The 24,390-nt window shown below is 42.6% G+C and overlaps 1 protein-coding gene and 1 long non-coding RNA gene across 2 annotated transcripts; one reads left to right on the top strand and one right to left on the bottom strand.

Moving 5' to 3' along the window:
• Positions 1-1,629: 1,629 nt before the first annotated feature.
• Positions 1,630-23,737, top strand: LOC137043805 (uncharacterized). Its single transcript, XR_010898570.1, has 3 exons — positions 1,630-1,764; positions 2,395-2,454; positions 23,248-23,737. It is a non-coding gene; the product is annotated as an uncharacterized lncRNA (long non-coding RNA).
• LOC137043751 (zinc finger protein with KRAB and SCAN domains 7-like) lies at positions 15,624-20,037 on the bottom strand. Its single transcript, XM_067420169.1, has 2 exons — positions 19,156-20,037; positions 15,624-15,830 (listed from the first exon to the last, which is right to left on the bottom strand). The coding sequence occupies exons 1-2, from the start codon at positions 20,035-20,037 to the stop codon at positions 15,828-15,830; spliced, it is 885 nt and encodes a 294-aa protein (XP_067276270.1). The 3' UTR covers positions 15,624-15,827.
• Positions 23,738-24,390: the final 653 nt, after the last annotated feature.

Raw genomic sequence — 24,390 nt, 5'->3', positions numbered from 1 at the left:
AAGAAGTGAGGTGAATACAAGTAAGCCTAAATACCAGAGTGGGTGGGGATCTGCTAACGCTTTTTAATGAACTTCACTGCCTGGTGACAGGAAGGTTGTTCTCATCAGCAAAACAGTGGGTCGAGATGTGAGGAGATCTGCACCTCCCTCAAAGGAACAGAAGGAAAGATATTGATATTGCTGGATGGATGTCGGGAGATTGAAGATAAGAATGAAAAGGCAGTTTTTTTAAATTGATCCGTTTATTGCTTTTAATGAGGAAACGGATGGTGTTCTTGTTTAAAACTTAGAGATCATAGATGTTTGGATGGTTGTAGATTAAAAATTGAAAGCAGCTGAGATAAAGTTTGATGGTACTAGATTGGGTGGACTTACTCTGGTTGAGATATGAGATGAATGAAGAAAATGAAAAAGAGGGAGAATTTGGGAAAACAAGTTGGTTGTAGGAGTGAAATTGTTTGAAAGCTCTCCAAGTTGTCCAGTAGGATTCCAATGCTGGGGTTGGAACTGTGTCCACCTTCGGGCTAATGCTCTTAATATTTATGCCCAAATCTGGGAAATATAGAAACTAAGATAAAAGCTCCACTCTTCTCCTCAAAAAGTCTGTTGGTTCCTCAGTGACAACTTTTATAGCATCAAACAACTAACTAAGCTAAACTTATTTAAAACAAACACTTGAAATAAAATCATAGTGACAAAACTGCCTTAAAAGACAGAAAACATATTGGAAAATATAAAGTGTAATTTGATTGTTTAGTTTAACTCATATCCATTAGAAACCACAGAGGGGCGGGGCTTATGAGCTATACTGGGACCAGCCAGCTGGGGCGATTGAGGCGCGGAGGCTTGGTGGAGACAGGTGATGGATCCATAGTAATGATGTAGTAGGAAATGTAAGAGGTAGTAGGAATGTAAATGTTCAGTTGAGAAGGAGGCAAGGAACTGTAGAGGAAGCAGAAGCTGGATGGAATAAGGTTGGAGAATAGAAACCTTGGGGAGCAGCCGTTTGCGGAGGCAGCCTCACGCTTGGGTCTGCACCTATATTGGGTCTGTGCCTATAGCATAGAAGAAATTATAGATGGGGGGGCAGGACCGTTTGCTGAGGCCGCCTCACGCATTGGGTCTGCTCCAATAGCAGAGGAGAAATGTATTATATAGCTTTTCTCGATTTAACAGCGAATAAAAGCCAGAAAGAACAGAAATGTTGGAAGCGTGGAAAGAAGAACAGAATAAGCTATACTTACCTGTGGGAGGAGGAAAGGTAACAGTCACTGTCGAAGAGGCCGTGGAACTATTGCGAACAGCCGGCTGAAACTGAAACGGACCGTATAGATTGTGCAGTTGTTTGTGTTGATGCACTGTAAAATCTAATAGCTTACCTGACTCACATATTCTTAGTTAACTTTACTCAGTAATATAAAATACATACTTCTTACTAGGTTTTGTTGAGTTTTTTTGTTGAGTTACAGTCAATTTCAGAGTGAAAATAACAATTTACTCAACTGTTTTAGTGACACTTACTTGAAACAAGCAAGTAGTAACAAAGGATGCAATGACGTTACTACACCAGTGAGAGGCAGCAGTGCATTAAAGCGTGTTTAATGTGCAAACGAAGAAGAAGTAGCAGCACTTTTAAGAGTATGCGCAATAGCATCTGTACGTATCTCGGCGTCAATTTTGCAGATGTTGCAAGACGTTGACAGGCTGCCTACGTTTTTATCCGAGGCTTTGTTACGTTTTTGCAAGAAGAAAAATAACAATAAGGTAAGTAATCAAGCATGCAACATTTGTGTTAATGTTTTGTTTACTGTCTGTCACAAATTTTTGCTGATCTTCTTATTGTGTACCTAATAGTTATGCCATTATGCAATTATTAACGTTACAAATCTGTTAAAATGGCGCACATTTACAGTTAACGTTATATGTAACATGCAGCTTATGCAGAGATGAAGTTTGTCATTGTTTTTGACATTTTTTGTGATTTCACTGTATTATACTATTATTTTTAAATTCAGAATATTATACAAGCACTGTAAAAGGTTTCTTCACTCAAACTCAACAGCTTTATTTCAATGTTGATATAATGAGCCATCTTCTAACAAGATGAAACTTAGTGATGTTAAAGTAAGCAATGTTAATATCACATGAATGTTTTCTTTTCCAAGTTTTTTTTTTCTTTTTTTTTTCCGTACTGGCAGACCATTACTGAAAGTAGTCAGAAGAAATGTACTGTTTTTAAAATGTCTGTATTGAAGTCACAAATACATATTTATAGAGCTGCGTATTTAAAGGTATATTTTCTCTAATGCTTGTAGAACATGCAAATATCAAGGAATGTGTGTTTAATCTTGCAAAGCAGAACCTCCTGTTAATCGAATCTTGTATTTTTTTTAGAAGAAGACTTCTGGCAGCTGCTTTCTGAGTGGTCTTCAATGCACAGGTCTTGATACACTGGTGAGTGTACTTTGATACACTTTTCTTTTGAAGAAATAAATTAGTTTGTGACCGTGTTCACTATGCTGCACTTTATATTTTGTTGACTAAACCAACTTAAAATATAGCTGCAAGCAGCAATTGTCGGGGCCAAGCGCAAAGAAGAAGACAAGACATGCCAGCATGACTGGAAGTGTCAAACCAACTGCAACAATGAGCCATTAAAGAATTATTAAGTTGATTTTAGGCAAAAAAGCAGTACAATTTTAAATACAGTCAATAATAATGATTTAATGGTTTATCATTTTCGACCAATAGGTGGCACTGTTACTAAACTGATGTGGTGTAGTCAGATTGAGGAGACAATGACACATGCAAGTTTGGTGTCAATATGTCAAAGCATTGCAGAGATACAGCCTCAAGAGTCATTTTTGCATCAGAGCTCAACTGCGTTGCAGTGGTATATGAAAACTGTTTTGCCTATCAACACGAAATCCATAATTATTTGTCAGCATGGTCTGAAGACAATACGATTTAATTTTGGTGAAAATTGGACAAACGGTCTAGGACGAGTTTGAAAAAGTAGGTTTTTAACAAATAACAAGATAGAGGGGAGAGAGGTTTGCCAAATATGGGAAAAATTGGTATCTATCTTCTCGGCATGAGCCATAGAATGATTTATAACCAGTCTCATTGCAATAGGCTAATTTAATCAAAAGTTATTAGCATTTTTGTACACTTTATTACAACTTTTACACAAGGTGGCGTTGCCCGAAAACTTTTTGAGTACCTTCAGGACATAGAGCGGAAGACACATACCGAGTTTTGTAATTATACACTAGTGCATTCGTAAAGTATAGCATATGCATTTTATACCCTAATTCTGCATTGAAGTCAATGGGAATTTCATGTTTGGTTCTATTATAGCGCCACCAAGAGGCAGAATCCATTTTTTATATGTCCTCAGAGTGAGCCCATACATATGTGTGTCGAGTTTGGTGAAAATATCTCATTTTGTTTTGGAGTTATAAACAGTTGTATGAAAAACACACGTAAAAAATGACTGACACCTGACTTTGATTGGATTTTACTACCCCTTACTATCAATATTTTGAGATTTGGGAATTAGTGTATAGCTATCGACCTATGTTTCCGAACTTCCGGCGCTGGTTTCGTCTCGATCGGAATGAAAATATAGAATGAACTACTATTAGATATTACATATTTTAAGAAGTAAAATGAGTTTTAAAAGGAAGGGACATTTAATGGGATTTGTATGTTTCATTTTATTGTTGTGGATTTAATTAGGGCCCGAGCACTGATGGTGGTCTACATGTCAATATTTAGTCAGTTATATTGTCACCTGTGGGCAAGAGTAAACTTTGATTAACTGTTCATTAAGATTGAACCAAAACAACAACATCATATTTGGTCAGTCTAATAGTTAATAGACTTAATGATGTTAAATTTCAAAGATCTTGAGTTTTGTTGAACATGTCCGTGGTATCCTGACAAAGTCTGATGTTTCGGCAAAATTTTAGTTATTCATAGTGCCACTAGCTGGTCAAGTCGCCTTTATTTATATAGCACTTTTAACAAGTCCAGTTTCAAAGCAGCTTCACAGTTTTAACAGGAAAATAATGCAACAGATTTTGTACAACTGCTCTGTTGAAAACGGTGATGTTATGCAGCTAATTTCAATTATCATGTAGTGTCAATGCGGGCAGATCAGTAATATAGTTGAAATTTAGGTGTCCCCAACTGAGCAAGCCAAGCCAAAGGCAACGGTGGCAAGGAACCAAAATTCCTTTAGGGCCAGGATGAAGATAAAAAAAATCTTGGGAGAAACCAGGCTAAGTCGGGGTGCCAGTTCTCCTCTGGCCAACGAACACACAGTGTATGATTATTATTTTGCGTATAACAGTGTATGATTATTTTTTACCTTTTAAACTGGCAACATTACAGTTCAGAAGTCATATTAGATAAATAGATATTCGTAAGATCATTTGATGGATTACAGTTGTCGTGCCGGAGACAGGTTTATAAGGATGTCTTTTCGAGTCTGCATTTACAGGGCAGAGTTTAATTGACACGTTCTCTTCAGACATTTCAGGGATGCATTGGTCATGTCCTGGCACAGGTCCACCCTCTGATCAGAGTACAGCCCAGTAGCAGGAAGTGTGGCAAATACAAATGATTGATATAGTCCTCCTATTTTTATATACTTAAATGCATATTGCCCACCGTGCTCTGTGTTCCTACAACCACAAGGTAGTGGTGGCACAGTTGCGAGGACCCTTTCATTCCTCTTGCAGCTTTAATGTAGTTTTGTATTTTTTACTTTTTGGGACCTCAGGAAGAGTAGTCACTGCCTAGGTATTGGCTAATGGGGATCCAAATAAACAAATAAACTTAGATCATCGATGGGAAAGAGCATTCATGGGTAAATTAACTAAGGAAAAATATAATATCATAGCTTTTTTAGGTGTCCTCAAAGGGGTCCATAAATATATGTCAAATTTGTTGTAAATATCTAATTTTCTTTTAAAGTTATAGCAAAATATATTTGAGAGCATGGGCTGCATTGATTGGATTTTTTTTTTCTTCCAAAATTTTGGCTTTGTTTTGGTCATTATTGTTTAGCTATTGACCTATGTAAGTATTCAGAATTTCCTATTGTGGTTTTGTTTTAATTGGACTAACTGTTTCCTACATTCGCAAAGGTTTTTTAGGTGCTAAAGTACACCTTTTTACAAACCATAAGGAGAAACCAGGAATGTTTGGTATTATTGGACTCGGCAAGGATTCAGGAGTCTAATGAGGTGAATACTGTGAAAAACACTGGCTTGAAAATTCTCAGGCTCCTTCAGGGCATTGCACCAATGAAGTATGCTTTGTTTGTGATACGCCATTGTCCTCATAGACTATCATGGCACCCAGGATAAAGACAATGAATGCCCATTTTCATCTGACTAATGTTTGGGTGCGTATATTGCCAGTTTCATGAGTTTTTCCCCTGTTATAGCGCCACCAAGTGATCAATCGTTGCGATTTTTTTTCATGTGATCTCAGACTGACCTCACTCACACGTGACCTTAATTTGGTGGAAATATCTCGTTCTGTTCACAAGTTATAACCATTTTATTAAATAAGGTCCCGGTCACATCAAACATTTTGGCTCCCCTTAGCAACCATAAATCAAAATGTTTTTTTTTTTTGATAATTATTGATAGTCTCTCTCCAGAGAACATTTCTGCAGTGGTTTGGTTCCGATCAGTCAAATAAGCTGGGAGTAATTTGCAAAAGTAGGTTTTACAAAAAACCTAAAATATCTCGAAATTGGCGCCTGAAGGGCGAGCAAATCCGAGATATGCATTTTGTCCGTCTCGAGCCAAGGATTCCAGCAATATAAGACACTCGAGGCTACGCCTTACGGTTGAGGAGTTATGAGCCGTTTCGTACTTTTGGTCGCCGTTTCGCACTTTTGATCGCTGTAGCGCCCCCCGTCAGGCCGATCGGGGCGGGCTTCGGTGACGTCTGCAGTGGTTGTGAGTACTACCAGCCCTGAAAGTTTCAAGTCTCTACGACTTACGGTTTGGTCTGCCCGAGCAGTTTTAGCTGGAAAATGATGCATCATGGGGAAATGAACAGTTCCAATAGGGTTTCAGCCTGACGCTTGACTTTGATTGGATTTTACTACCCCTTACTATCAAAATTTTGAGATTTGGCCTCACGACTGTGCCTAGCGACCTATGTTTCCGAACTTCTGACGCTGGTTTCGTCTCGATCGGACCAGTGGTTTCGAAGATATCGGCTAATTTTCTTAAAGCGCTAAATTACAACGGTGCACAAACCATACGCCGAAACCTGGCAAGTGTGGTATCGTTGGACTCGGCAACGATTCAGGAGTCTAAGGAGATGAGTCGCGTGAAAATAAGTCAACCACACCCAAAGTTATAAGCACTTTTTAAAAAAAATCTCAACTAGGTGGCGCTGTTTCGAAACTTCTCAGGCTACTTCAGGGCATCGTGGTGATGACCCATGCCGAGTTCCGTAACAATCCGTTCATGCGTTCATAAAATACAGCATTTTGGCACATAATTCAAGATGGCCGACAGCCAAAATGGCCGACATGGTAAAATTGGACATCAGTTGACTCGGCATGACGTCTCGAATCTGACGAGACCACTTTTGTGATTTTTGGGCAAACGGTTCAGCAAAAAAAAGCAAAAATAGCCATTTTTCCTATCTCCGGGCCAGTAGGTGGCGCTGCGCCGAAACGCAGCAGGTTGCCTCAAGACATGCTTGTGCCAACATGTACCAAGTTTGGTCTGAATACGATAAAGCGTTGCGGAGATACAGCCATACGTCTGTTTTTGCAAGCGCTACGTAAAATTTGTTTGCGCGTTTAACGGAAAAGATTTGACGAATCAACTTGAATTCCATAACTTTTTGTCGACACTGGCTGCAGATGATCTGGTTCAATTTTCGTGCAAATCAGACGAACAGTCTAGGACGAGTTCGCAAAAGTAGGATTTTGGGGAAATTCAAAATGGCGGGAAACATATAATGTCGGAAATGACGTCATAGGGTGCTTTCGGATTGGCAGGAGCTCAGAAATCTGAGGAAAAAAGAATTTTGTTTCTAGCCCTTAAGGTTCAAAAGTTATTAGCATAAACATGAGTGCAACTTTGGACAGGTGGTGGCGCTAGAGGGATTGAGTTGGAGACACCAAAATTGGTGTATTTAATGTTGGGACTGCCCTCTATCAGAATGTCAAATCGTTACAACTTTCCCGCAAACGGTTCTATGGGCTGCCATAGACCTCCATGGCGGAAGAAGAAAGTGCGACAACGGTTTCAATAGGTGCCTCCGCACCTTCGGTGCTTGGCCCCTAATAAAAAGGCAATAAAAAGGGTATAAAAAGGCATATAAAAAATAGACCATAGGGTTTGAGCACTTGAGTTTTGAGCTGCTGGTTGCTAAAACTTTATCAAGCCTGGTGACATGTGCATCGCCGAGGTCAAAGGTCAATTTTTGCATTTTCAGCTCATTTATCATGAAAATGGGGTGTTTTTATTTATTTATTTTTTTACCTTTTAAACTGGTGTGCCTCTACTGATGGCCCGATCTCCGCCAAAGTTTGCACGCGTCTTTACAATAATGCGGCGCACATGCCCAGCCGATTTGGTGAAGTTCTGCGCAAAGCAGGCAATTTTTAGTCATTTAAATGTCAATTTGCATAGGATAATAATAGGGCATTTGTTTTCACCAATTTAACAGTTAAAGCGCCCCGGCGGCCATAAAAGTCTGCAAGCCTCTTTAGGGTCACGTGACGCATGCGCACGCGTGATTTCGTAAAGCTGTATGCCAATCAGGCAGGAAGAGGGCCGCTTTCAGGCCTTTAATGGGATTTTCCATAGAAATACATCATTTTGACCCCTTTTTAACCATTATAGCGCCACCAAGTGGCCGGTCCCCACGTCCTTTTTCACTCGGCCACAGAATGAGCTCTTACATAGGCGTGCTGAGTTTGGTGAAAATACCTCATTCCGTTCACGAGTTTTAGCCAATTTAGTAAAAGGGGCTACTCCCCCTTCCAACGTTTTGGCTGCCTTTAGGGTCCAGGAACCCAAATTTCCGTTTTTTTTAAATGACTTTTGACAATTAGACTCCAGAGAATCTCGCTGCGCTGGTTTGGTTCCGGTTGGGCCAAAAACCTAGGACTAGTTGGCAAAAGTAGGTTTTGCAAAAAACCCGAAATACCCGAATTTTTTCCCACTATTCCGAGCCAATCCGGGGCATGCATTTTGTCCGTCTCGAGCCAAGGATTCCAGCAATATAAGACACTCGAGGCTACGCCTTACGGTTGAGGAGTTATGAGCCGTTTCGTACTTTTGCTCGCCGTTTCGCACTTTTGATCGCTGTAGCGCCCCCCGTCAGGCCGATCGGGGCGGGCTTCGGTGACGTCTGCAGTGGTTGTGAGTACTACCAGCCCTGAAAGTTTCAAGTCTCTACGACTTACGGTTTGGTCTGCCCGAGCAGTTTTAGCTGGAAAATGATGCATCATGGGGAAATGAACAGTTCCAATAGGGTTTCAGCCTGACGCTTGACTTTGATTGGATTTTACTACCCCTTACTATCAAAATTTTGAGATTTGGCCTCACGACTGTGCCTAGCGACCTATGTTTCCGAACTTCTGACGCTGGTTTCGTCTCGATCGGACCAGTGGTTTCGAAGATATCGGCTAATTTTCTTAAAGCGCTAAATTACAACGGTGCACAAACCATACGCCGAAACCTGGCAAGTGTGGTATCGTTGGACTCGGCAACGATTCAGGAGTCTAAGGAGATGAGTCGCGTGAAAATAAGTCAACCACACCCAAAGTTATAAGCACTTTTTAAAAAAAATCTCAACTAGGTGGCGCTGTTTCGAAACTTCTCAGGCTACTTCAGGGCATCGTGGTGATGACCCATGCAGAGTTCCGTAACAATCCGTTCATGCGTTCATAAAATACAGCATTTTGGCACATAATTCAAGATGGCCGACAGCCAAAATGGCCGACATGGTAAAATTGGACATCAGTTGACTCGGCATGACGTCTCGAATCTGACGAGACCACTTTTGTGATTTTTGGGCAAACGGTTCAGCAAAAAAAAGCAAAAATAGCCATTTTTCCTATCTCCGGGCCAGTAGGTGGCGCTGCGCCGAAACGCAGCAGGTTGCCTCAAGACATGCTTGTGCCAACATGTACCAAGTTTGGTCTGAATACGATAAAGCGTTGCGGAGATACAGCCATACGTCTGTTTTTGCAAGCGCTACGTAAAATTTGTTTGCGCGTTTAACGGAAAAGATTTGACGAATCAACTTGAATTCCATAACTTTTTGTCGACACTGGCTGCAGATGATCTGGTTCAATTTTCGTGCAAATCAGACGAACAGTCTAGGACGAGTTCGCAAAAGTAGGATTTTGGGGAAATTCAAAATGGCGGGAAACATATAATGTCGGAAATGACGTCATAGGGTGCTTTCGGATTGGCAGGAGCTCAGAAATCTGAGGAAAAAAGAATTTTGTTTCTAGCCCTTAAGGTTCAAAAGTTATTAGCATAAACATGAGTGCAACTTTGGACAGGTGGTGGCGCTAGAGGGATTGAGTTGGAGACACCAAAATTGGTGTATTTAATGTTGGGACTGCCCTCTATCAGAATGTCAAATCGTTACAACTTTCCCGCAAACGGTTCTATGGGCTGCCATAGACCTCCATGGCGGAAGAAGAAAGTGCGACAACGGTTTCAATAGGTGCCTCCGCACCTTCGGTGCTTGGCCCCTAAATATATGCCCACTTCAAATAATTTCTTGCAGATGCAGTAGAACTGTAAGCACTGTATTTTTACTGCAAACAAAAGAGGACTTTTGTTAAAACATTATCGTCTAAAACATGGAGGCTTCACTCGACAGCAGCCAATACCATGTCTACATATGAATTGCTTGTGCTTTTTCAAGTCTTTTAATGCACTCAAAGTGCACTTATCTGTTTGGCACTCTCAATCAGACAGACAAAAGAGTGAACCCAAAGTTGTGTTTCACTGCCAGTTATGCGAGTATGTGCAGCCCTGCACTGAAGCTGAGTTTTTCACACATTTACGCAGCCATTTAAAACTTAAACAAAGCGTTTCATGCTCATATGAAGGCTGTCAGTTTGAGAGTACACAGTGGGAGTGCTACAACCCAATTTAAAGGTCCAATACTTTCAAACATTGAACAATCAGATCAACTGACTGAAGTGGACGAAGAGTTGCCTTTACAGGATGATGAGTGTGAAGAGTCTGTAGATGAAATGCAGGACTTAGAAATTCAGCCGGAACGTAACCTGGCTTCATTATTTTTGAAAAAGCAAGCAATCCTGCACATATCTGAAAGCGCTGCACAAGAAGTAATCCAGCAAATTAATCAGATCCAAATGCTTTCACAGCCGTTACTACCCATATGGAAAAGTCTTGCTAAAAACATATGTGATTCTTATATGTTCCAACAGAAAACTATAAGGATCATATATGCTGCAAAAACCACATATACAAATTGTACAATATTCATGTATTTTCAGTCATATATGTCCTACACTGTAAAAAAATATATATGCTGGATTGTGTTAAATACAACCCCTGCAAATCAGTGAGATTTTACTTTAGTAAATTAATTAGCAAGTAAAACGAATAAAAATGGGTAACCCTAACACAAAGAAAATATTTCCTTATATATGTGAATGATAAATATATTAAATTATTTAACTGCATATTAAAAATATACAGGATAAATATATTACAATATTTAATAATACATGAGGAATTGCTGCTTTCAATTAGAAAATTATGTGACAATATATTTACTTATATATCATAATGTATGTCATTTTATTTGATGTGCATGTGATGATATACCCAAAAATATATTGAACAAAATAATATATATTACAAAATAAAAGGAACTGTAGTCCGTTACTGAGAAAGTGCTATTATATTACAGTTACTTATGAAAATGTTAACAATTACAAAGGGTTTTATATATATATATATATATATATATATATATATATATATATATATATATATATATATATATATATATATATATATATATATATATATATACACACACACACATACAGTTAACAATAACACAAGTCAAGCACACTGGCATGTTCCTACATATTAAGCAAAGAGCTGTAACTGCTGAAAAGTGCACCGACATTATTGTTAATAAAAGTAACAGTTTTACAGTTTTTTTAAATTGAGCAAAACACATGAAATAACAATTAATTTTAACATTTAACCTCCTTTAAATCAGAAGTAAAGCATGATGGGAAGTAGAAATTTGTTGTAACTCATTCTGTAAAAGTGTTTATGTGTCTACATGCATTCACATTAATATGGGAAATTCAATATACAGTAAGGCTACACAATAAAGGATACAACTTAATGGATATTACATGTAATACTATTTATATCTTAATTACTAAATATTGAATGTGTTAAAATATAGCCATATTTTATAAATAAAGTCAATATGCATACATTGCAGTAGCTATATTAAAAAAGGCTTTAGTTTCCTTTATTCCTTTATATTTCCTTTAATATAGGCTATTTTGCATATAATTGCAGTATATTCCCATATATTTGTTTCGTAATGTTCTACCCATACAAACTATTTGTTAACAGCAAAATCAACAATATTAAAAAAAATAATAATTAAACACTCACTCTAAGCGTTAGGCTTAGACGATGAAGATTTCTGTAACAAAAATAGCCTTAGTTCTGTCATCGCAAACTGCGCATGCGTCACCGCGCCGCGGCCAGGAGGAAATCAATCGCGGCAGAGTCCTGCACGGGTCCATTTTTGGAGACCCGCCCCCGCCCGTACCCGCAAGGTTTAGCACCAGATCCGACCCGTGACCCGTGAAAATATCAAAATTAAATCCGTACCCGCCCAGACCCGTTAATATTTGGCCCGTTACCCGACCCGTGCCCGCAATAAATCACACACGCTAAAACATTCAAATTAAAATGCTTTATTTTGTATCCTGCCCCTCTCTCAACATCAACAGCGTCATGAATGGGCTAATGAAACAGGCAAAAGTGCCTTTAAAGACTCATTGTCAACAATTTCATTTTTAGCTACTCCACTCACCAACTTTACTTTTACTTCATCCATTGCTACTCCTGCAACGCTCGATCGCTTCATCCGCGCTACGAGAGGCATCAACAAAGGTTTCAATGTCGCAGTGATGGTGACGTGATGGGTCAAATGGCATATCGTTGTTGCGTGTGTGTGTAGGCTAATGATAATTTGAACATAGAAATTGTAAAAGCCTACAATATGTTCGATGGGGGAAGAGGGAGGCGGAAACCGGCGAACATTTAAAAGACTTTAACCAAACAAAACGAAAGTAACGTGGGCAGCCCCTCATAGACATCTGCCAAGCGCACACACATAATAAAAAGTAAACAACTCAACGTCAAATCCAGGTCTGGTGATCTCTCGTCCTTATATGCTTCCGAGCTCCCTCAGAGGACTCGAGACCGGTGTGGCTCGCAGGTGACGCTCATTCACAATCACGCCCTGGTCTCGCTGTCGCTCTCTCTCTCTCTCTCTCTCGTTCACTTTGCCACAGAAATATTGCACATATTTTTCATCCGCCCATACGCGCAACTACCCGCCCGCACAGAGTTAATTATCCGCCCGCATCCCCGCCCGTGAATTTTATAAATGTCACAATCCACCCGTTTTAGACACTTTTTTGCGGGTACCCGCGGATACCCGCGGGTACCCGACCCGTTGCAGGACTCTGAATCGCGGGTTCTTGTTGTCTCCGTGATATGATTGCCTCCCAGCGGGACCGCGAAGTGTCGAGCTCCAGGTAAGATTTGTGTTTGTCATGTCGTTCTCAATGCAAATGTTAACTTATTTAATCGCAAGATTTGCTAAAAGATTAGTAAATTGTTCGTTTCTGTTATCATGTCAGTGCCACCGTAGTGTTAGGTAACGTTAAGCCTAATTATGCTGCGCGCACGTGCAAAAATTAAATTACAAGTATTTAATGTGCAAAAACAAGTGAAAAATGCTTATATTTGTATTAAAGTTATTAAACTATATGATTGGTCTCATCATTTGTTAGTCCCTTTGAATAAAAACGTCTGCTAAATGATCAAATGTAAAACACAACTATTCTAGTTGTTTAACTATGTAATTTGGTAACTAAGTTAAACCCTAAAGCTCATGGTTTGCATAGATAACGTTATACAACGATTGTGTGACACAGTGAAAGCTGTGTGACACTGACAAAACGCAAAGGTTAGAATAAATGTAATGTGATTTGTTTACCGGTATGTTCCTTTTGTCATCATTAATAGTCTATTTTGTGCCAATTCACTAATGTTTTAGTGAACTTGAGTTTGCAAATTGCTGTAATGTAGTTAAAATATAGCTAAAATATAAACTTCTATAATTTGCATTCATGTAACTGCAACATATATGAATCTAAATGATGTACAATATTACAATTTTGTAATAGAAAGTTAGTAACTGTATAAGAATATATTGTTATACTGGAAAAAACATTATAATGAAACGTGTTTCTAATATTCATGTATGGGGTGGTCAAGAAGATTTTCTTTTTCTTCCACAGAAAGATCTTCATGAAAACATTTGAAGACCACGCAAGAAGAACAGGTTCAGCCACAGACTGGTTCATCCCATGAGGACTGGTTCAGTTCTGAAGGGGAAGTGTTGAAGAAGTTTATGTAATGTGAGTTGTAAGACTTGAACTAATGTTAACAAATGAGACTTTAATGTAGTGTATTAACTAACATGAACTAACAATGAGCAATACATTATTACAGTATTTATTAAACTTTGTCAATTTTTAACGTTTAGTTCACCCAAAAATGTATGTTGTTAAAATGACCCTCATGTCGTTCCAATAACCAGCTCATGGCAGATGACTTGGGACCAGAGAGTGATCCGAGTGATGCGATGTAGGAGTAGCATTAGCTTCAACGTCTCTCTGGGCAACAAAATCAAGCGCTTCTCTTTTATCGAATCCTCTTTAAATTCAAATTCGTGACCAGTGTTTTGTTTTCCTCTATTCTCTGCATATCCGCATTCATCAATACATCATGCTTCGGGTCAGAGGTCACTCTTTTGGCCTAAGTAGACACGCACAGTTGACTGCCAGAAGATAGATATTTTAGTCTAAAGTCAAAAATATGGATATTTTTTTAATAAAAAATGCATAGCTTCTCTTCAGAAGGCCTTCATTAAAAGATTTTTTAAAATGTCCTGATAATTTACTCACCCCCATGTCATCCAAGATGTTCATGTCTTTCTTTCTTCAGTCGAAAAGAAATTCAGTTTTTTGAACAAAATATTCCAGGATTTTTCATCATATAATGGTTTTTAGTTGCAACCAAAATACTGAAGGTCCAAATCAATGCAGTTCCACCTCCGTGTTTACAAAGCACTCATGTGAAGACTAATACAAATGCCCTCTAGCAAATAAAAATAATATAAAACAACGATACTGGATGATTTTGAAGTTGAAAATTGAGTGTTTTTGCTAAAGGGCGTTTGTATTAGTCTTCACATGAGCGCTTCGTAGACACGAGGGCGGGACTTCTGCCTACGTCTATGTGACCATTTCCACGTGATTACGTCATCCTTGGCACCTCGCAGAGCTGAGCAAGTTGAACAATTAAGGTTGAAAAGTATATTCATTTTTTTAAATGACAGATCGTTTGACTAGATAAGACCCTATTCCTCATCTGAGATCACGCAGAGGCTATGAAGCCCTTTGAAACGGCATTGATCTGGACCTTCAACATTTTGGTTGCAACTGAAAAGCATTATATGATGAACAATCCTGGAATGTTTTCTTCAAGAAACGTAATTTCTTTTCCACTGAAGAAATAAAGACATGAACATCTTGGATGAGATGGGGGTGAGTAAACTATCAGTCAATTTTCATTTTGGGGTGAACTAATCCGTTCATTATCTTTGATTGATGGCCATGACACTGTGTTCAGTGTATTTTGTTGTTGTTTGTTGGGTTTTGTTTTTTTCCTGAGCAAAGTTCAGTTTGCTATCAAGTTGGAATTGTAAATTACTCATGTGGAGTATAATTTGATTATTTTATTTTGTGTTGAAATAAAAGTGTTTCCATCACAAATTTGTGTATGTCATTGATTGAAATCATATATGGTTAGTATATGCAGAGATGTAATATTGACTGAAATCATGTATGATTTTTATATGTAGTTTATATGTATATTATATAAACTTGAAGAGCTAACACACCATTTCCCTATTAAAAAAATATGAAATCTGTATAAAAACCATATAAACAAATGACACAAAATATAAATAAATCCTATATGACTAGCATATGATTCAGTATAAGAACTTTATATGATTTGTATATGAATATCATGTATTTTCTACTAATACCATATACCATTGCATACAGTTTACATGTAAAACTCATATAAGATTTTTGCAGGATTCATACATGACCCAAAAGTTTTCTGTGTGTTTTTTAGTATGAAATGGGCCATAAACGGTCTGATTTTGTGTATGACTGTAGTAAAGTTCGATATAAGGAGGAAGGAAGAGGACACGGGGTCGGCTGGACGGTTGATGCTTGTCTCTTTATTTTCTCAATAACTCATCAACACACATTCATGTGTGAAATCTCATAAACACGATCTCTCGATCACTTCCGGGTCGGCACTTCCGGCTTCCGGTTACTCAGTCTCTGAACAGGGGGTTTGGCATCAACCGTCCGGGTTCTCTCTCTCCTCGATCTCCGGTTCCACTGATGTTTTATCCCCTCTCCGCGCTCATTACTAGAACAAGAGACAGGTGTTATTAATCGGCTTCCAACCCACTCACGTACCGCTTGTCCCGCGGCTCTCTCTCCCGCTGCAGACCTCGCTGAACCACGCCCCCCTTGCCACATACCCCCACCGCCCGACTCAGGCCGGGGAGCCGTCCGGCCTGCAGCCCCCCCCCCCCCCCCCCCCCCCCCCCATTTCTGGAGAGGAAGTCGGCCACAGCCATCTGAGCACCCGGCCTGTGGACCACCTGGAACTTAAAAGGCTGAAGAGCTAGATACCAACGGGTGATCCGCGCGTTGGTATCCTTCATGCGGTGGAGCCACTGGAGAGGAGCGTGGTCCGAACAGAGGGTGAACTCCCGCCCCAGAAGGTAATAGCGGAGGGTGAGAACGGCCCACCTGATGGCAAGGCACTCTTTTTCGATGGTGCTGTACTTAGCCTCTCTCTTCGAGAGCTTACGGCTAATGTACAGCACCGGCCGCTCTCCCCCCTCCACCTCCTGGGCCAGGACTGCGCCCAGCCCCCTGTCCGACGCGTCAGTCTGCAACAGAAAAGGGAGAGAAAAGTCAGGGGAGTGTAAAAGCGGCCCGCCACATAGAGCAGCCTTAACTCGGGTGAAGGCCTGCTGGCACGGCTCCGTCCATTGGACCGTATCTGGTAGCCCCTTTTTAGTAAGGTCAGTCAGAGGGCTGGTGAGGTCCGAATAATTTGGTATAAACCGTCTATAATATCCCGCCAGCCCCAAGAACTGCCTTACCTCCTTTTTGGTCTTGGGCCTCGGGCAGGTCGCAATTGCGGCGGTCTTATCAATTTGGGGACGCACCTGCCCATGACCCAAGTGGAAGCCCAGATACCTTACCTCCACCCGCCCAATTGCACACTTCTTCGGGTTGGCCGTGAGCCCCGCTCCCCTCAACGACCTCAAGACCGCCCGGACATGCTGCATATGCCGCTGCCAATCGTGACTGTAAATCACGATGTCGTCCAGGTAGGCAGCAGCATATGCGGCATGGGGACGCAAAATCCTGTCCATGAGGCGCTGAAAGGTAGCGGGTGCCCCGAACAAGCCGAAGGGAAGCGTGACGAATTGGTGCAATCCGAACGGCGTGGTGAAGGCTGTTTTTTCTTTGGACAATGGAGACAAGGGGATCTGCCAATAGCCCTTCGTTAAGTCCAATGTCGAATAAAATCGAGCCGTGCCCAGCCGATCAAGCAACTCGTCAACCCGCGGCATTGGATACGCGTCGAATTTCGACACTGCGTTCACCTTGCGGTAGTCCACACAGAACCTGACCGAGCCGTCGGTTTTAGGGACCAAAACGATCGGGCTCGCCCAGTCACTGTTGGACTCCTCTATTACTCCCATATCGAGCATTGCCCCTAATTCTTCCTGAACTACTTTTTTTTTGTGTTCAGGTAAACGATACGGCCGGCTGCGAACTACCACGCCCGGCTCGGTCTCGATATGGTGCTGAATTAAGTCGGTACGTCCCGGTAGGGGCGAGAACACGTCGGCGAATTCCGCCTGTAGTTTTGAGAGATCAGTGAGTTGGGACGGTGAGAGGTGATCTCCCCCAGGGGCCAGTGCGACCGATTGTGCTTTGATGCTCGCCTCTGGCCCGAGATCATCCTCTCCCCCGATCACCGTCGCCAACAACACTGATTCGACCTCATTCCATTTCTTCAGGAGATTGAGGTGATATATTTGCCGTGCCCCGTTCCTATCGGACCGTATCACTTCATAATCGAGGTCTCCAACCTGTCGTGCGACCTCAAACGGCCCCTGCCACTTCGACATTAATTTAGAGCTCGATGTAGGGAGTAATACGAGCACTTTCTCTCCCGGTGTGAATTTGCGTAGTCTCGTACCCCTGTTATACGACCGGCTTTGGCGGTCCTGGGCTTGCAACAAATTCTCCCTAGATAGCCGCCCCAAGGTGTGGAGTTTTGTTCGCAAGTCCAGCACATATTGAATTTCGTTTTTGGCCAAAGAAGGCCCCTCCTCCCAAGTTTCTCGTAGGACGTCCAGCACCCCCCGGGGCTGCCGTCTGTAGAGAAGCTCGAAGGGGGAAAACCCCGTGGAGGCTTGCGGGACCTCCTGCACAGCGAATAAGAGGGGTTCTAACCACCGATCCCAATTTTTGGCGTCTTCCTGTACGAATTTACGGATCATGGATTTAAGAGTGCGATTAAATCGTTCGACCAAGCCGTCTGTTTGTGGGTGATAGACGCTTGTCCGAATCGATTTGATGCCCAATAACCCGTATAATTCGCTTAGCGTGCGTGACATAAACGCCGTGCCTTGATCAGTGAGGATTTCCTTCGGAATCCCCACTCGGGAGATTAAACGAAACAGTGCGTCCGCAACACTCTTCGCCGAGATGTTGCGGAGAGCCACTGCTTCCGGATATCGTGTTGCGTAGTCCACGATAACTAGCGCAAAACGATGTCCGCGTGCGGATCGCTCTAATGGCCCGATGAGGTCCATCGCAATTCTCTCGAAGGGGACCTGCATTAATGGAAGGGGGCGCAATGGCGCTTTTGGGGAGGCCAGGGGATTCACCAACTGACATTCAGGACAAGACGCGCACCACCTGCGCACATTGTCGTGAATGCCTGGCCAAAAAAATCGGGTCATTAAACGATTCAGCGTGGCCGCCTGTCCCAGGTGGCCCGCCATTGGGTTAGAGTGAGCCGCCTGGAAAAGCATTTCCCGGCGGCTCTTTGGTACTAACAACTGGGTTGTATCCACTTTTGTCTGAGCGTCTTGGGTCACTCGATACAACCTATCCTTAATTATGGCAAAATAAGGATACGTGACGGGCAAGGCGGGTTGAAGGGACTGACCGTCGATTGTGCGGACCTGTTGGAAAGCATGTTTTAGGGTATCGTCTTGAGACTGCTCCAGAGGGAAGTCATCGCGGTCCGAGAGAATCAGTCTCTCGACCCCGCTCGGTTCCTCTGAAGCAGTTCCCGAGGGTCCCGTATCAGTCTCGCCAACCTGCACCCGCACCGCCCCGTTCCTAGCCTTGTTCTCCCAAGCGGCATCCGCGCATATCGACCCCAATAACGCCGGAAAAGCGGGCCAGTTCGTCCCCAGAATTAGCGGATGCCGGAGGTGGGGACTAACCGCCACCTCAACACTATGATTTTCTCCCCTAAACTGTATCGTGACTGGGACAACCGGATATTCCACCACATCCCCGTGCACACACCGCACCTTAACCATGCGGCTTGTATCCAATGCCCCAGGCTGCATCAGGCTTTGATGGATCGAGGTTTGGTTACATCCTGAATCCACCAAGGCCTGATATGTACCCCCCTTGATACTCACAGGAACTTGGTACTCTCCTGCTTGATCAGGGGTGGTCCGCTGAACGTCCGGGACCCGGATCATTGTCCCGATGTCCATCATTGGACATCGGTCCACAAAATGGTCCGGGTCGCTGCACCGCCAGCAGGCCAGCCCAGGCCTGCCCGCCGCCCCTGCGGCGGGGAGTGGGTTGGAATATGAGCGTGGAGGGGGGGTGGAACCGGAACCGTTATCCCCGCCCGACCCCAGCAGCCCCGCCCCCCTGGGCGGGGCCCTCGAACTCCCGTACTGCCCTGGGCCCATTCCACCCCGACCTCTGGGGGGAATGCGAGGGGGCCCTGGAGGGCGGGACCTAGGGAGAGGGACAGGGTGAGAAGGAGAGACAGAGGGGGGAGAGAGAGAGGGAGAGGTTAGTCGGGGTTCGCCGACCCCCGGGCACGCCACCAGATGGTCCTCCGCCAGGTTGATGGCCGTCGTCAGCGACGTGGGCCGGTGGCACTGGACCCACTCGGCGGTCTTCTTAGGTAGCCGAGTGATGAACTGCTCCAGTACCACCAGATCGACGATGTGGTCCACGTCGCTTCCACCGGCCAATAGCCATTTGCGGCAGGCGTCCCGGAGCTGGTGGGCCATCGCGAAGGGCCGGCCCGTCTCCCCCCACTCCAGCGAGCGGAACCGCTGACGGTGCTGTTCGGGGGTCCGACCGACCCGCTGGATGATGGCCCTCTTCAGATCTTCGTAATCCAGGAGGTTCGCCACCGGCAGTTGTTGGGCGGCCGCCTGGGCTTCTCCGGTGAGCAGTGGAATAAGGCGCACCGGCCACTGTGCCCGGGGCCACCCGCAGGCCTCCGCTGCTTTCTGAAACAGATCGATGAAGGCCTCGGGATCGTCTTGTGGCCCCATCTTGTGTAGGGGCACGTGGACCGGTGCGCTGGCGAGCCCGGCGGCTTCGGTGCGAACCTCCCGGTCTATCCAGCTCCGGAACCTCTCGCGGTCCTCTTGCTGGCCGCGGACGATGGCCTCGAATCGGCGCTCCTGGTCCGCCCGCAGCTCCAGCATGGACTGATGTTGTTCCTGGTGGAGGGCCGCGAGAGAGGTGATAATGTCCGCAAACGGCGTGGCGGAGGGCGTTGGTGTAGTCATGGCGGCGGCGCGGTCCTACTTCCTCCCGGGTTTCGGCACCACTGTAGTAAAGTTCGATATAAGGAGGAAGGAAGAGGACACGGGGTCGGCTGGACGGTTGATGCTTGTCTCTTTATTTTCTCAATAACTCATCAACACACATTCATGTGTGAAATCTCATAAACACGATCTCTCGATCACTTCCGGGTCGGCACTTCCGGCTTCCGGTTACTCAGTCTCTGAACAGGGGGTTTGGCATCAACCGTCCGGGTTCTCTCTCTCCTCGATCTCCGGTTCCACTGATGCTTTATCCCCTCTCCGCGCTCATTACTAGAACAAGAGACAGGTGTTATTAATCGGCTTCCAACCCACTCACGTACCGCTTGTCCCGCGGCTCTCTCTCCCGCTGCAGACCTCGCTGAACCACGCCCCCCTTGCCACAATGACATATATGGGACTTACATTAAACATATAAGATAATTCTGACTGATTTAAGTAAGGAACATATATGGTCGCATATATGAACCATATAGGTTTTTTTCATATGGGTACAAAATGCTGTCCAGAAAATTATCAGTCAGCACTGTAGTGATATGGATAATTCCATAGTAAATGACATTGTAAGTGTAGTGTCACAAAGTAATGTCCTGCTGAAATGTACCAGTGCAGAAGGATCCCTGTCAACAGCTAGCAGGAGAGCATTTTATATGCTGCGAGAATTTCCAGTTGTTATGCCAGATGAGTTTGCTCTTGATAAAGATCACTCATTTGTGTATGTCCCCATACTGAAAATGTTGAAGACATTGTTAAACAATAAGGACATTTTGCATAAGGTGCTGCATGCAGAGGGGATTTCACCTGAAAGATACTACTCATTCAGAGATGGCTCTCATTTCAAAGAAAATATTATTTTGAATGAGGAAGAATATAGGATTGCCCTTGGTCTATACATGGATGACTTTGAAGTTGCTAATCCAATTGGAACCTCCAAAAAAAAAAAAAACACAAACTATGTGCCATATATTGGGTATTTGCTAATATTGATTCCAAGTATCGGTCAGCTCTTCACTCAATCCAACTTGCACTTTTTGTTCAAGGTTAACACTCTAAAAGAGCATGGCTATCATGAAGTTCTTCGTCCTCTCATTCAGGACATTGCAAGTCTTGAGGAAAGTGGTGTGTATGTTGAACGATTAGCAGGAAGTGTTAAAGGCACTGTACTGTATGTGGCAGCTGACAACTTGGGGGCTAACTCTTTGGCAGGATTCCAGGAGAGTTTTGCTGCGGATTACTTTAGTCGGTTTTGTATGTGTAAACAAGATGACATTCAAGATAAGGAGTTCAGATCTGGTCTACTCCAGCCAAGGACAAGAGAGAACCATGAAAAACATGTGCACAAGGTTTCCCATGACCATACTATGACAAAACATAATGGTGTAAAAAGAGGATGTCCACTATCGGAAAAATGTACACACTTTCATGTGGTGAATGGTTTCCCAGCTGACATTCTCCATGATTTTTTGGAGGGTATAGTACCAGCAGAATTGCCACTGTGCCTTAAGGATTTGATTGCCAAAAAATATATTTCTTTGGAGTCTTTGAACAGGGCTATATGGCAGTTCCCTTACACATTTTCTGATAAAGCTGACAAACCACAGATCATTCCAAAAACTTCCTTCTCTAGGGGAACTACTGGGGGAAATGGCCATGAAAATTGGTCTCTGCTGAGGCTGCTTCCATTGATGATAGGCTACAATACCCCTGAAGGAGACCAATCATGGGAGATACTGATGCTTCTTAAAGATACACTGGAGTTGGTAATGTCAGCACACTTTACTGAAGAGTTAGTACACTTCTTGGAGAGCAAAATCTCAGAACATCGTGAGTTACTGCTGAAAACTTTTCCAAAACACAGACTTCGTCCCAAACATCATTTCACGAGTTTGTGTGCCCATATAATCTTAGTGAAAGTGGTAAACAGATTTGGCTTGCTGTCTGCTATAGAGGGGCTCGGAGAGGATATTCTACCCGAGCTCCGATTGCCCCCCTATAACAGGCAAATTGAATGAATAAAATAATGAATGAATGAGTCATTTATATAGCGCTTTCATATGTACTACTGTACACCCAAAGCGCTTTACACTTGTGTCAGGGATCTCTCCTCAACCACGGTGTACAAAAGGAGGAGCAGGGGAGGAGGAGGGATGCCTCAGGAACCAAAAAGGGGAAGAGGTAAGCTGCTGGTTTTATACCTTGGTATTAATTGAAAGATTAGATGGGCGTACTCCTCCCGAAATTACGTTTATTAACTTCACTTCGTTGAACACTATCCTCGAATGATAAAAATCTTTGGCCCTCTAGTAGATGTGTGGACAATGAGGTTTGAAGGGAAGCACTAATTTTTCAAGACAGTTGTGCATGACACATGCAATTTCAAGAATGTAGCACTTACCTTAGCTGTAAGACACCAAAAAATGATGGCCTTCCATTTGGATTCCTCAACATTCTTCAAATCTCCTTTGGAAATTGATAAAGTGAGATCAGTTATGGTCACATCCTTCCCTGAGAATGTTCAGAGTTCACTGCATCAGCAATATGGCAAGCAATCTTCAGTGCTGGTTACATCCTCTGCATGTGTTCATAGTGTGAAATACTGTGCAGATATGATCGTGTCCGTTGGCAGTTGCTCAGGTCTTCCAGAGTTTAGACAAATAACACACATTGTTGTTATCAACACAGAAATTATGTTGGTCTGCAGGATTTTGAGCTCCTGGTATATTGAACATTTGCGTTCTTATGAATTGATGAATTGTACTTTGGTGGGGCAAGGTGTCTTACAGTGACCCATCTGTCTGAGCTTAATGATGTTTTCCCCTTATCTGCCTACTGAGTAAAAGGCAATGTGTATGTGACACTGAAGCGTTACATTCTGTGCTGAATTACAATACATCAAATGGCCACTAAAGAGAATTTCTTTTTTCTTTTTTTTAGGACCATGGAAAGCTATAAAGTAAGACTCATCCTAACTGAACAGGACATAAGGACGTTGTCACTGGATGTAAAACCCAAAACTGTTGAAGAGCTGAAGATAAAAATCAAAGAAAAATGCGACCTGCAGTATGACTTCAATGTAATGTATGAAGATTCAGACTTTGACAATGCCTTCTGCAGCCTTGAAGACATAGCCGACCTACCAGCTTCAAGAGCGACAGTGAAGGTAATCCCATTGCTGGTTACCGCCTCAACCACCAGCATGTCTGATGACTCTTGTATTTCCGATGATAAAGTGATTCTGCCCACAAACAGCTTATCTACAAGACACAATCCATGGCCAGAGATTTTTGACATTCCAAATTTTTCTGTCGATGTGGAATTCAGACTCAGACAGGCTAATCAAGTGTGACAATGTACCATTTTATACAAATATACATCATGCGATAGCACAGGCATATATAAATTGTAAATATTGTCTAGTTCTGTGTGAGAACCTCACAGTTCCAAAACAAAATGTCATAATATTTTGTCTGGAAGCTGTGATGAAACAAGAACATGAAAGAAAGATTATTTTGAAGCCTTTTAATTATTTTTAATAATTATTGCTGCAGTGATTATTTATCACTGCAGTCACAGCCTGTGTGTGTGTGTGTGTGTGTGTGTGTGTGTGTGTCTGTGGTAATGTCAGATGGATAAATGTATGTTAGATGCAGGTTAGGGTAGGATCAAATTTCTCTCTGTGGAAAATAATTTGTTTAATACTCAAAGTTTGTGTGTTTTAAAGTGTGTGTGTCTGGGTAGCGTGTGTATAAATGTATTGATACATGCACAGGTCCAAGGGCTCGATGTTTGCTAGCTCTCCCATTCACTTTCAATGGTCGGCTATTGTGACCATTTTTGACCATGCCTACTCTCAGATAAATGAGGTCCATGATTAATCAGATTCAAACTGAAATATAAAACCAGTCCTAATTGAAAGACAACAAGTTGACAAAAAGATTGAATCCAAGATTGGGTGAAAATATGGTATAATGAGTGATTTATAAGCTATTTTTTAAAGGCCGGTAATTTTGACCGGGAACACCACAAGTGTGACTATGTGCCATATTTTTTACAAAATAAAAATTTCAAAACAAAATT

This window comes from Pseudorasbora parva, chromosome 16, assembly GCF_024679245.1.
Source record: "Pseudorasbora parva isolate DD20220531a chromosome 16, ASM2467924v1, whole genome shotgun sequence".
Lineage (NCBI taxonomy): Eukaryota > Metazoa > Chordata > Actinopteri > Cypriniformes > Gobionidae > Pseudorasbora > Pseudorasbora parva.
This window is presented reverse-complemented; position numbering and strand designations above follow the sequence as displayed.